Here is a 12,611-nt window from a genome sequence, read left to right on the forward strand (position 1 = left end):
CTGTGAATTAGATTTCAGATAGCTGTACTAACACAGTTGAGGAACCGCACAGGTAAAATATCTCTTCCGACCTTTATTCATGAGGATAGATGCGAAGAAATAAGTCAAGTATTTTTCCTGTCAGCCTATGTTTTTTTTGTTTTTTTTTGGAATAAAGTGAAAGATTTAAAGAGTGCAATCTGATTACCTCTACAAGCATTTATACCCATGTGTTCAATCCACCCCACCTCAACCCCTCCACCCCCCCTTCTGTCGCTTTTACCAGAATTTACCTGCTAGCTAATGAACGAGGAGGAAAAATAAAACAGTTAGGCTTATGTGCAGAGAATACACTTCCTCCACCCCTCCTGCCCCTCCCCCCCATGAAAAAAAATCATCAACCTCAAGTATGGGGGGAGAGAAGGGAGCGAGGGGGGGAAGAGACAACAACGCAGCTCTCCTCTACAGCTTGAGGGCTGACCAACGGGACAACCAAATCAAACAGATTTCCAACAAAAAAAAAGGGGGTCAAATAAAGAGGTATTACAGTTACAGTGCAAAAAAGATGAGAAATTCAAGCTTAATACAAAAAACATAGCACCAAACAAAAAAGAAAAAAAAAAGACAAGAAATGCATGCAATTAACTGAGGTATTCAAGTGAAAAAAGGGCTTATTGATGAGGGGGGAAAAAAGACATTTAGCAAGAGGCAATTTTTTTTTTGTCAGAACAGAAAAAACACAAAAAATAAAAGAAGGCTGGTATCCTTATCCCTAGGAATCGACTTCAACCTCATAGTGTCACATCTGCTATGTAGCTTTGGTAGGTATGGGATGTGAGGAACACTAGCAATGTTGAAATGAATTGGCCTTGTTTTTTGTTTTTTCTCATAAAGACTGTTATCTGAAAAGGTTTTGTGTGTGTATCCAATTTTTTTTTTTTTTATGTAGAAAAGTCTGCAGCATATTTGTACTGTTGTGATATGTCTTCCTCCTGCTTATATCAAAACTGGATGATCGCTCCGTGGAAAGACATTTTAAGTGCGCAAATAAGAATGACTAATTCAACTCCATCCATCCATTCTCGGTATCAAAAAACGCGTTAAAACCAAATTGCCAAGATAATGCCGTTAAACACCGAATCTTGCTCGCTCACTCTCACACACTCTAGATATATCCGTTGATTTTTTTTATTGTTTTTTTTTAGAACATTTATAGAAGCCATCCAGTTTGTCATGGTTTTATACATAAGCTACAAGAACATGCAACCTCAAGTGCGGTTAAAAACTAGTTTAAATTACAGTAACTGGGAATGTTGAAATTCCTATCCATTTCGCAGGATATGAGGGTGAGCCTTTAGTAATCTAAGGCCAAGAATATCATTCATGTCTTTTATAGTTTTTTTTTTTTTAATAATATATTTATATACTTTGCTACGTATATGATTTTGGTGTCAATGTGACCACACAATTCTCAAAATAACAGACCCTAATGGACTAAGTGCAAAAATGATTAAGAATACCATTTCAAGACAGATTTCAGACAGAAGTGCCACCAGGTTCTTTGCTCCAGTGGTATCTGTTAGCCACGTCTGCCGTTAGCGTTTTTTTAAATTAAAAAAAAAAAACGCTTTAAAACTGACTGGCACTAGTGCACAGGCTGAGGAGTTTAGCGTTTTTCTTTCTTTTTTTTCTCGTCTTCCTACATACTTTGATTTACACCTTTTGATTGAACTATGTACAATCTAATACTACACAATAAGCATAAGCCTCATCTCACTGACACAGAGGTTAACAAAGAAAAAAAAAAAAAAACTAGAACAGTGAGGAATAGACACTGCTGCAACCTGACCTTTTTTTTTTTTAAACACTTTGCTAAACGTTAATAAAGCACTCATGTGATTACACAAAGCAGAGAGGGAAAGTAAAGATTGTGTTTGCGCAAAAACAAAAAAAAGAAAGAAAAAGAACAACAAAAAAGAAAAAGAAATTCCGAAGTGAAATCTGTTGTGTGATCAGTCTGCTTCTTCTGTTTGCATCTCCACACAGTGTTCCCTGGCTGCCTTAGTTGTGCCGTTGCGGGCTGAAGATACAGGGCTAGCATCACACTGTGTCGGGAAGCCGACGTTGCTTTTTTTTTTTTTCTTTCTCCGTTAGCGTCAATAGCTTAGGTGCTAATGCTGCGAGCTCGGAGGAGGAGCTCAGTTGTTTTGGACCTGAGGTTGATTGGCTTTGAGGCTGCGCAGAGCTCGCCGCGCCGCCGCCGACTTGGCGATCCGGTAGCTGCGGCCGACTCCTTTGAACTTGCCCTTCCCGACGACTTCCACCGTTACCCGGACTTTCCCATCGTACGTCCTCTCTGCAGGGCTGCAACACATAACACACACAACAACATATAAGTTCTTCCTCAACTAGAGAGAACCAGGCCCTAATGATATTAGTGCAGCTTGTCTGTATAAACATAATAAACTATGATAAAGTTCACAGCCTTACAAACACAAATACACACACATATACATATTCATCTATTCCATATGATAACTATAATAAGAGTTTAGTCTAGTCTACAGTAGTAGCCACTTCAAAGTTCCCCTCCAAGCTGAACGCCAGCTGAATGGCAGCTGACTCCCAGCCAAGTTCCAGCTGAGTTCCAGCAGCTGGAGAGACCCCCTCCTTCTCCTGGGCGTGTCTATCTTTTCCTGTAAACCCACCTATTCATTGTAATACAGGGTTTGACCAGAAGATGGCGCTTCTGTCACAAACTAGCCCACATTGTGATGTTTTATGATTTTTTACTGACAGGTCAGTGGTCATCCGAAATTCATGGAATCAAATCAAAAAATGAAATAGCCTACTGACTACTGATTATTTTGTTATTTGTTTTGAATCTAACACAAAAAACGAAAAAAAAGCCTTTTCATATTTTACTTTTAGGCTCAGATAAATAATACGAAATGACGAAAACGGGCCACAGGACTGTATTTGATTATGTGCAATTATACAGCGCATATGTGCCAGCCAACCCCGGTCTGTTCAGTGCATGCTTTAAGCCAGGTAAGCCCAGCCACCTTATTAGCATTATCATTGCTCAACCTTTTGTTTGGGTTTAATGGGCCATTTGGTTCCATTGTCACACAAATCACACACAGAGATTCAGAATCAGAATAGTGTTCATGGACGTCGGAACTATTTTCTGAGAGGGGTCACTGTGAGCTTTCATAATAGTCAAATCTCTCCTGCGTCATGGTGCTGCGCAGCCAGGTTTTCAGCCTGCTCAAGGCTGAGAAAGAGCGCTCAGATGCCGCGACAGATATGGGCCAGACAGAGTTTAATGAGCATTAATTATATGAAAAAGATAAATATAAGTCAGACAAATTTAGTTTAAATTCAGATTCGTTATTATTATTACAGTAACTAACTAGTTAATTAACTATTGGTGTAAAACTGAAAACTCAACCACACATACATGCTGGACAGAATGGGGGCACTACACACATCTACAACTACACCCCTCACTCACTTAGAAAAGATGTAAAACTGAAAACTCAACCACACATACAGTAGCATATGTGCTGGATATAGTGGGGGCACAGACAGTGTCTTGATCTTGATTTTCGATGGGGGAGGTGTCCAGCTCGAAGGTGATGGGTTGAGGGGGATGGTTACAGTGCTGTCCCATTGTCTTTCAAAGCGAATGCCCCCCGTCCCCCGCTGGCCCGCACTCACATTACCTCAAAACCCAAGTGTACTCAAGCACGGTTGCCTCCGACACAAACGTTGCGTGAAAACATAACGCGTGCTGCGCCGGTAACACAAAACACAGCTGATCAATTAACACAACGCACTATGATTAAAAAGTACAAGCATGTTCTTCTGAGTCATGGCTGAGTCATGCAGTAGCCTGCTACAGATACTTGTGTAAAAAAGACGCACTGATATCATTCACGCTCGCAGCCTCTCCAGCGGAGCAGCTATAGAACAGACTTAGTTTAACTGAATGACTTAGAAGTCACCAAATGACTTACTTTAACGAATTTCGTTAGTTTATATAATGCAGATTTGCTTTTATGAAGGTCACAGTCACAGACTGTAGAAACTTAGCATTTCATAATTGTGGTAGCAGCGGTGCAGCAGATGTAATGAAGTCCACGCAGCACGCTGGATATAAACTAATATTAAGCCTATATCCTATTCATTATAATGTTCATGGACATAAATTGAGTTATTTTGCCTTAATAATGATAAAATAATACACAAAAAAATGGTCGGATTGGGAACCCATATAATATAAACATTACGTATTAAATAGTGCGTCCTGTTTTAAATCAGTAGACTGGGTTTGTCTCATGTGCTGTTTCTTGGTTTGACAGTGATCAGTGATCAGTCAGAGGAATTATTAAGTGTCCGCGAGTGTTTCCTGTGACACACGGTGTCCTGTCAGATGTACGTCAGCTTCAATTGCATCCTTACTTTCTAATGGATTAACTATATTGTATGCTTCATTCGGCGAGTTTATACAGAAGAATAGAAGTAAAACAAGTAATATTAGTGTATATAATATTTAGCCTCGTATTTTAATCAGGTTTAATCACAGGGTTGTAACGTGATGAATCCAGTTAATTTTTTTAATCGTTGGACAGCCTAGTCTTTCCTATGAGCAGTGGGTCTAAACACACTGCTCCTCCCCGTGGATAAATGAGGCATTGCAGCTGGTTTTCACTCGGGCAGCTTAGGGGCGTTTCCAGTCGGGGCCTCATTGACCACGTCATCGCGGGGGGATCGCATTTCCCCCCTACTTCCATTATCGGCCAGCCAAGGACCGGTCAAGGGCCAGTCAAGGAGCCATCAAGGAAACACGGGAACTTTGAAATGGCTTCATCTGTAAGTACTGCTCTCCTACCTGAACTTGGCAGTTTCTGGTTCCATCTCGAGCAGCTCCCTCACAGGAGAGCGTGGCACATTGGCAGAGAACTTCTCTGTAAGTGGGAAAATGGTGAGGTTAAAAAAGATGATGACATCATAAACATCTTCACACCTTCAATTCTTCAATTGGCCAAAATCCTGAATCACTTCAAGTTCTCTACATGAACTACTAAACAATCAAAAAAACACAATAAGAACCATGTGTTGTCACTCCTCCTCACCTATAAGTGGCCTCATCATTGGATAATACACCTGCCACACAGTCTCCAGTGACATCCTGCTGTCCATGTAAATTGCCCCGGCTAGCGACTCAAAGATGTCCCCCATGGCCTTCGGGACCTCGATGTCCTCCTCCTTCTCTTCGTCTTCTTCAGAGCGTCGCAGCTACACACACACACACACACACACACGCACACGTTAACAGAGCAGAACAAACATTGTATGATTGGACAATAATGACTTAATAATCCGGTCCTGGCACTGACACACAACTGTTTAGTCGATGAAATGTCACAAATAGTGATTAATGCCAATCATAATTTCAGAGTTCCCAAGTTGACATTTTAAAAAGGTCTTTTTTGTCCAACCAACAAAACTAAAACATCTTATGTTTACTATCTGGGAAGAAAAACTAAATCCTCATTTAAATGATTTTTTGGCACTTTTCTGCTGAAAAATGCTTCAATCTACAACAAAAGATCAATATCTCAGTCTGAACTCTAACCAGCACACAGTTTGGCCACGTCAGAGAATGTCAGTGGTGAAGAGTCTCCAGCACAGAGCCCAACAACTTATCAGTCAGAGAAGGAGAGAGGAATAGGCATGACTCTGAATTAAGACCAGAAGAGAAACTGCTAAACCAAACTGCTACCAGACATGTAGGCCCAGTCCCAAATCAGTCAAACCCATTACCACTGCACCACTGAGTGTCACTACAAATCCAGTAACGTTCCCAGCTGTGGAGGGCACTTCTTATGCAGGGGAGGGGGCAGTATTAATGGATAGCCCTTGCACCTCAAACGGAACAAGGAAGCAGCTGGTGACAGACACATGTTTCACACAGATGTGAAGTTAGTGTGAAGAAGACAAAGGTGACTTAAACTCTTACATTCGTGTTGTTTCCTTCATTCTCCTGTTGCACGTCTTGTTAGGTTGACTATAAGCCCGCACATTGCACTTAAACTCTGTGCTAATTTGATTGGGACAGCCCTTTAATATGGTGAACCTCCACATAAACACACAAACAAAGAGGGAGTGGATAGAAGTCCTGAGCAGAGTCTACAAGCCAGAAGGAGGCAACACTTTCCACAAAACATTCAACCCCCAGTGACATCACCATGGCAACAACTCTAGACAAGAGATTGAATCAACAGCAGAAACACACCAGACCAAAACCACTCCCAGCATCCACTGATAGGAGGTCCAGCTCTATACAATCACCTGTTATCACATGACTGACAACTAACACATGTCCATCTGCTGATAAAGACCACAAGATGTGACTGAAAGCTCAGGAAGGGCCTTGTGATAAGAATATTTTATCAAAGCACTTTTAGATAAACTTACTCAACTTTCAACATGAATTTACTGCAGAAACTGAACAGAGCACCACACTACTGGGAGTGAATGAATGCAACACACACACACACACAGTTCCTCCTACTTCACTTGGTGATAAAATTCTCTTCCGACACCATGTAGACTGTTAACGTACTAACACGGCATATAACGGTTTCAAGCATGCTACATTAGCAGCTTCATTGTGTCATTTGATGATCTGGTGAACAGTAAAGTGGTACCATGTTACTGCAGCGCATTTCTTTATTCCTTTCAGCTGTTTTGCTCAGCGTGTTTGTGCATGTGCCTGCTCTCCCTGAGGCATACGAGTACCTCTCGAGCAGAATGAGGCAGATCTGCTGCCAAGATAGTCATTTCCAGGCAAATTAAATCCAACTGCATTTTCTCTTCAGTACTGAAATCATTGAATATGAAACAGATTTATAGAAGCTGACAGTCCGTGTTGTTCGGGCAGATCTTTTTTTTGAAAGCTGACTATTATTGAAGAAGAAGAGAAAAACGTTTAGGTTTATTCCTACAAGGCCGCATTTGTTGCTAGGAACGGGGCTCACCTCGGAGTCCATGCCCTGCATCTCGTTCTTCTCTAGCTGAAACTGCACAAAGTCGTCAATGACGTGGAAAAGCTCGGGCGAGATGGCCTTGAAGTACTTGTGGTAGTCGTACTTGACGGCCAGAGAGGCAAAGATGGTGTTGTTGACGAGTGCAGAGCGCAGGTCGGTCAGAACGCCGGGAGAGTGCTGCCGCGGGTCTTCGTAAAGGTGCTTCGTTATGAGGTAGTCTAGGATTGCATCGCCGAGGAACTCCAGCCGCTGGTAACAATCTGAAGAGAAGAGGATAGGAAACAAACAGTCACACATGTGCATGGAGTTTATTCATGCACCAGCTCCACATGGACCACATGACCACATGTCTACTATGAAAGGTGTCGCTTGTTGTGAACAACACACACATTATCACCCACTCTGCAGTTCGCCTCAGCTCTGCAGTCTCTTTTAGTCTTTTTTAGCTTGTTGTCTTGCCGGCCAATTCTGTTCTCATCAACCTGGTTTCCAGCTGGAGCTGTTTCCAGTGAAAAAGTCTAAAACTATCATGAGGTTTGTGTGGAAAATCCTCTTTGTGCTCTTACTAACTTGTAGTTAGTTTCAAACTGGTGATTAACTTAATCAGGAGAGTCTTTGTTAGTAAAGACTTCTATAAGGTGTAAATTAGTTGCTGGGAAACAACACAACAGTATGTAGTGCTGTCCAATTGAAAACTATACACTAGATAAACAGCAGGTCACTACAGCACAAAGGCTTAACTAAACTTAATTTCCAATGCTTTATAACATTTGTTTTGTTATTTTGTTAAATGTCATTGAAAATCTCCCCAGTTTAGATTATTATCTATACTTTTTTACTCTTAATATAAACATGAGCACATGAGTAAAACTATTTTGTTAGCTGGTTCAGGCAGTTACACAGTAGTGTACCTGTGACCCGTTTTAATTCAGTTAATAAACACTTACAATATGTTGTGTTAACTACAAGGGGATTAAACTTGCAAACACAACTCCATTTCAATGCTAATGATGTTCTGTGTCTGCTGGAGGTGAAACAGCTGCTAGCTAGCTGCTTGCTAACCAATGGGTTAGAGTTAGAAAGTAATAATATGTTAGTGTTGGAGTTTATAACAAAATAAAATAAAACATATGTAATAAAATGGGTAAATATCTGCATATTTTACAGTTTTTCATCTGGTGTTGGGTTTAACATTCCCTCTATGGGCAGAGTATGAGCACTAGCTAGCTGAGCAGTTCACTTCTGGTTAGCACTCTGCTAACGTTAATAGCAATAAAATCATTTCATTTTGTGGCTCTACTAGACTTTCTAAGTGTTATCAGATAAAGAGATTAAAGTCTGATATTGAAATGAGTCATTTTGTGGGAGTTGTGTGATGCTAAAAAACTATTTATCCATGTTTTACAGCTGATTCAGTAGTGACGCAGCATGCTACGGCAGAGCTAACGTGTAACTTTATATATTGATAACACTAAAAAGAAACTCCAGTGATTTCATTTGGGGCTTAAGACAACAAGAAAACAGCTAGCAGCTCCAGGCTACATTAGCTGCAACTAGCATAACATGGCTGAATCTGTGCGGTCAAGTGAGCTAAATTGAGTTGGAAAATGTAGGCACCAGGTTTTAACAAGGAAAATAAAATATATCTGTGGTTGTGCTGTATGGATTTGAACTCTCATCTCTGTGGAGAAGCTTGTGCACCAAAGCCAGGCAGCATCTGAGGTTGGGAAGAGGACAAATTGACATGCACTGACCAATTCCAAAAGAAAAAAAAAGATGGATAGATAACCAACTTATTCCTTTATCAATTTTGGCAACTGCCTTCATCTAAAGTCTGTCATATTGCATTTAATCTAAATAAACAGTCAACATTATCAACCAACAAGCATATTAAAACCATATGTTCAACATCCTCTGCCAATACTTTTTCCACAGATGTCACATGTACTTCCCAAACATCTTATTCTGAACTCTCGCTCACAAAAAAAACAACCCAAAATGACCCGACGCTGGGCGGCGCAGTCTGACCTGTGATGGTGTTGTAATGGTAGGAAGCGTGGGTGAAGGCTTGAAGTAGGTAAGCCTTGTTCTGAAAAGTGTAGTTGATCTTTGCTTCGAAGTTCTCGAAGCCGGAGATGAGGTGGTTGAGGGTCCGCTCTGCGTCTGGGTGGGCCAGCAGGCAGCGGGGTGGGATCTTCAGCCAGCCGTAGCACAGGTCCAGAGCTGTGGTCTGACGGCTGTGTAACACCACTGCTTGTGTCAGGCTCCCTCTCTCCCATGGTAACACCTGGAGTCATTAATGCAGACACACATGGTTTCACACAAGCACATACATTGACTTAGATATGATGATATATAATATAAAGAAGCAGCAATATCATAGGTCCTTTTTCCCCTTTAAAATCTGTGCAATATCAATATCATTATCATTCTGACAACACCAACATTACTCTTGTATAATGTTAATTTTTTTTTTACTACTCATTTATTGCTTGTGTATTTATTATTTATTGTTCTTTATTCTTTTTATTAATGCTCTTTTTATTTTTACTATCCACTTGCTGCTGTGACACTGTACATTTCCCCATCATGCGACTAATAAGGATTCTTTTATCTGATCTTATAAAGCACTCCTCCAAACTTTGCTTGGTCTGACAAGGCTCATAGATGTTACTTTTGTGTCATATTGAAGAGTAACTTCACCCCAAAATGCACTTCCATTAGTAATCCTCTATTATTCTATAACATTTAGTAGAATTTAACACACATAGTGGTCATTATGTCAAATTTTGTCGAGTTGATTAATTGATTAGATTACCAATTAGATATTAAATTAATCGGCAACTGTTTTCATCACCAACTAATCAATTAATCGATAATAATATATATATAATAAATAAAATAATCAATTGATGCAGCTGTATACCTCACGGTGAGTGAAACCAACAGGATTTTTTAAAGATGTTTGTGTGTGTTCCATGTCACTGGAGTGGAAACAAAGTGCAAAAGCAGACTGTAGAGAACGTTGCCAATGATGTTACAAGATGATGATCTGCTCTGCATTCTTTAAAGTGACATCAGTGAGTGAGATCACATTTGGACCGAGAGAGTAGATCTGTGAGTTATAGCTAACAGAATTAATAATCAGTGTTTTTCATATGTTATTTATCAGTTTCATGTGGCTTCTGTAGAGTTACCTTCCAACAATGTGACATGTGGTTGGGAGACTCTAGTTCTAAGTTTATCCAGCGAGGCTCCTTGCACATTTCTCTTCTGTGGCAGTAAACGCAGCACGAGCGTTATGATGACTGATATACTGTATATACATTTAGAGCTGATTAACAGCATGGATACCACTATACACATGCACACTGTAATGTGAACTGTATCATAACAAGACAACCTAGACGTCACCCGAACATCTCCCAAGACGGCCTGGAGATCCTTGCTCACCTTGAGGCCCAACGAGCAGAGGAACATCTGGGCGGCTCTCTCTCCACAGCTGGTCAGATAGCAGCCCAGCAGAGCCTCCACACAGTCGGCGATGCTCTTGTCGGCGATGCACTGCTCCGTGTGCAGGTCATAGGAGATGGACTGCTTGCCGAGCTCGGCGCCGCAGTTCTCCTCCGACGGGTTCCAGAAGCCCACCACGAAGTCGTCCTCCTCGCCGGCCTTGCTGGGGTCCAGGTAGCACATGGCGTCCCACGAGCTGTAGTCGAACTCGTCGGCCGAGGGTCCGCTGTGCGCCGGCTCCGGTGGGTAGTGGGCCGTGGTGGGGTGCAGGGGCTTCTTGGGGGCCTTCCATTCGTATGGAGCCTCCATGGCAGGGGACGATGAGCTGGAGGCAGGGGTGAGAGGGGGAGGGAAGCCACTCAGAGAGATCTTCTTACCAAACGCCCCCGATCCCAGCAACATGTTGTCGATGAACTTGATGTGCTCCTTGTAGTACTCCAGGTCGTCCTCCATGTTGACTTCATCCTTCGGCTCGTCCTTCAGCATCAGCTCGCCGTCCTCGTCCGCCTCCTCGACCTCCTCGTCATCTTCATCATAGTCATTCCCAGATTGCCCGTTAGCCAGTAGCTCCTCTTTGGCCTGAATAATAGACATAAAGGGGAAAGTAATGAGAAATGATTTTAAGGGTATTTCGGTGTTTCTCGAGCCTTTCGTAAAGGTTAACATGCTGAGTCAAACCCCCCCGCAGTGCAGTGTGTAGGAGATGCTGCCAAACCAAACCCATGACTCAGACATCAGTTACACTTGGGTTGTGATGGGGAATGATCTTTATAAAAAATAATAAAGCTATAATTCACATTTTATTTGTTTGTAGAAACACAGAAATGATCACAGGAGTCTGGATCAGGACTGATTCACACACTATCAGCTCAAACACAGCTCATCCTTTCACTGCTCTGTGTTCACCTCTTGCATGCTAGTGTTGCAGCACAGTGACTCCATATATGGTTAACTTAGCAAAAAACTCATCTGTTAAACTCCAACATTAACAAACTGTTATCAAAACAATCTCTCCTCTTTGTCTTATTAGCAAAAAGCAATGCAGAAAACATTGAGGTAGCAGCTTAAAGTGACTAATGATGCCAGCAGCTTCTGATATCAGCTGTTTTTAATTACTGTTAAATCTGTGAGCAATGTGTTGACAGGCCAAAATGAGACTTGTCAGAAACTCGGTTCAGTACAGTTGAAGATTGTTTGTGAAGGAAATCAATCTATTATAACATATATAAGAGATCTTCTATCCCTTATGCCATGCAGGCACTGAATGTAAAATGAATGCACTACTAACTTTTTTTTATATTTTATTTATTTTATAAAGACACCTTTTAAAAGGTTTTAGCTTGTTACAATGGTTGCTGCTGTTTTCCTGCCCATTTGCACAATTGTCAGTTGTTACATGTTTTTGGATGACGTGTAGTGTTGGTATATGTTTTTAACCCTCACATACTATTCACAGTTAAAATTAACCCATTTTGACATTTGAGAGCTGTAAAAAAACAACCCTAAATACTTCTATTTTTAGCCTTAAATTTTACAACTTATCCTAAAGTAAACCAGAATATACAAAAAATGGAAATATTTCTACTTCTTAAAAGCATTTGTGTGCAGCGGAAATACATTTCTGTCGAGTGTTTGAACTATATTTATTCAAAAACTGAAAAATTACTGTTTTGTTTAAAAAGCTCTTTCTGCTCTCTGAGAGCCTCGTTAAGGATTAATCACACATTTATTTGTGACTGATGAGGTTCATTCATGATTTGTTGTGCAGAACTGTGGAACATAGACTAATTATGAAGACACACTGTGAATCTGAATATGAACAGTATGGTGTGATATGGTGTGTATTGTTTGTATTTTTAATGTATTGGAGGAAGCCGAAGACAAATTTCCACTAAGGTGGACAATAAAGCAAATTCAATTCAATATCACTGTCCAATCATAGAGGACTGAATGTTTTTGTGGTCCCCAAAATGCCATCAGAGTGACGAGTCATGTCTAGATCAATGATCCTATTGATCATGTACTGCATTCTCCAACTTAACGTTCATTCACATCATATCA

The 12,611-nt window shown here is 40.9% G+C and overlaps 1 protein-coding gene across 1 annotated transcript in view; it reads right to left on the reverse strand.

Annotated features, from left to right (window-relative positions):
• Window positions 1-244: 244 nt before the first annotated feature.
• The window catches only part of dicer1 (dicer 1, ribonuclease type III), a 32,010-nt gene continuing 19,643 nt past the window's right edge, over window positions 245-12,611 (reverse strand). Inside the window, exons 25-30 of the mRNA XM_053335331.1 lie at window positions 10,491-11,129; window positions 9,066-9,324; window positions 7,029-7,297; window positions 5,121-5,283; window positions 4,877-4,952; window positions 245-2,343 (exon numbers count right to left, since the gene is read on the reverse strand). Of these exons, the coding sequence (XP_053191306.1) occupies window positions 2,178-2,343; window positions 4,877-4,952; window positions 5,121-5,283; window positions 7,029-7,297; window positions 9,066-9,324; window positions 10,491-11,129 (1,572 nt within the window). The 3' untranslated portion in view covers window positions 245-2,177. The remainder of the gene's footprint in view (window positions 2,344-4,876; window positions 4,953-5,120; window positions 5,284-7,028; window positions 7,298-9,065; window positions 9,325-10,490; window positions 11,130-12,611) is intronic.

This window comes from Scomber japonicus, chromosome 16, assembly GCF_027409825.1.
Source record: "Scomber japonicus isolate fScoJap1 chromosome 16, fScoJap1.pri, whole genome shotgun sequence".
Taxonomy (NCBI): domain Eukaryota; kingdom Metazoa; phylum Chordata; class Actinopteri; order Scombriformes; family Scombridae; genus Scomber; species Scomber japonicus.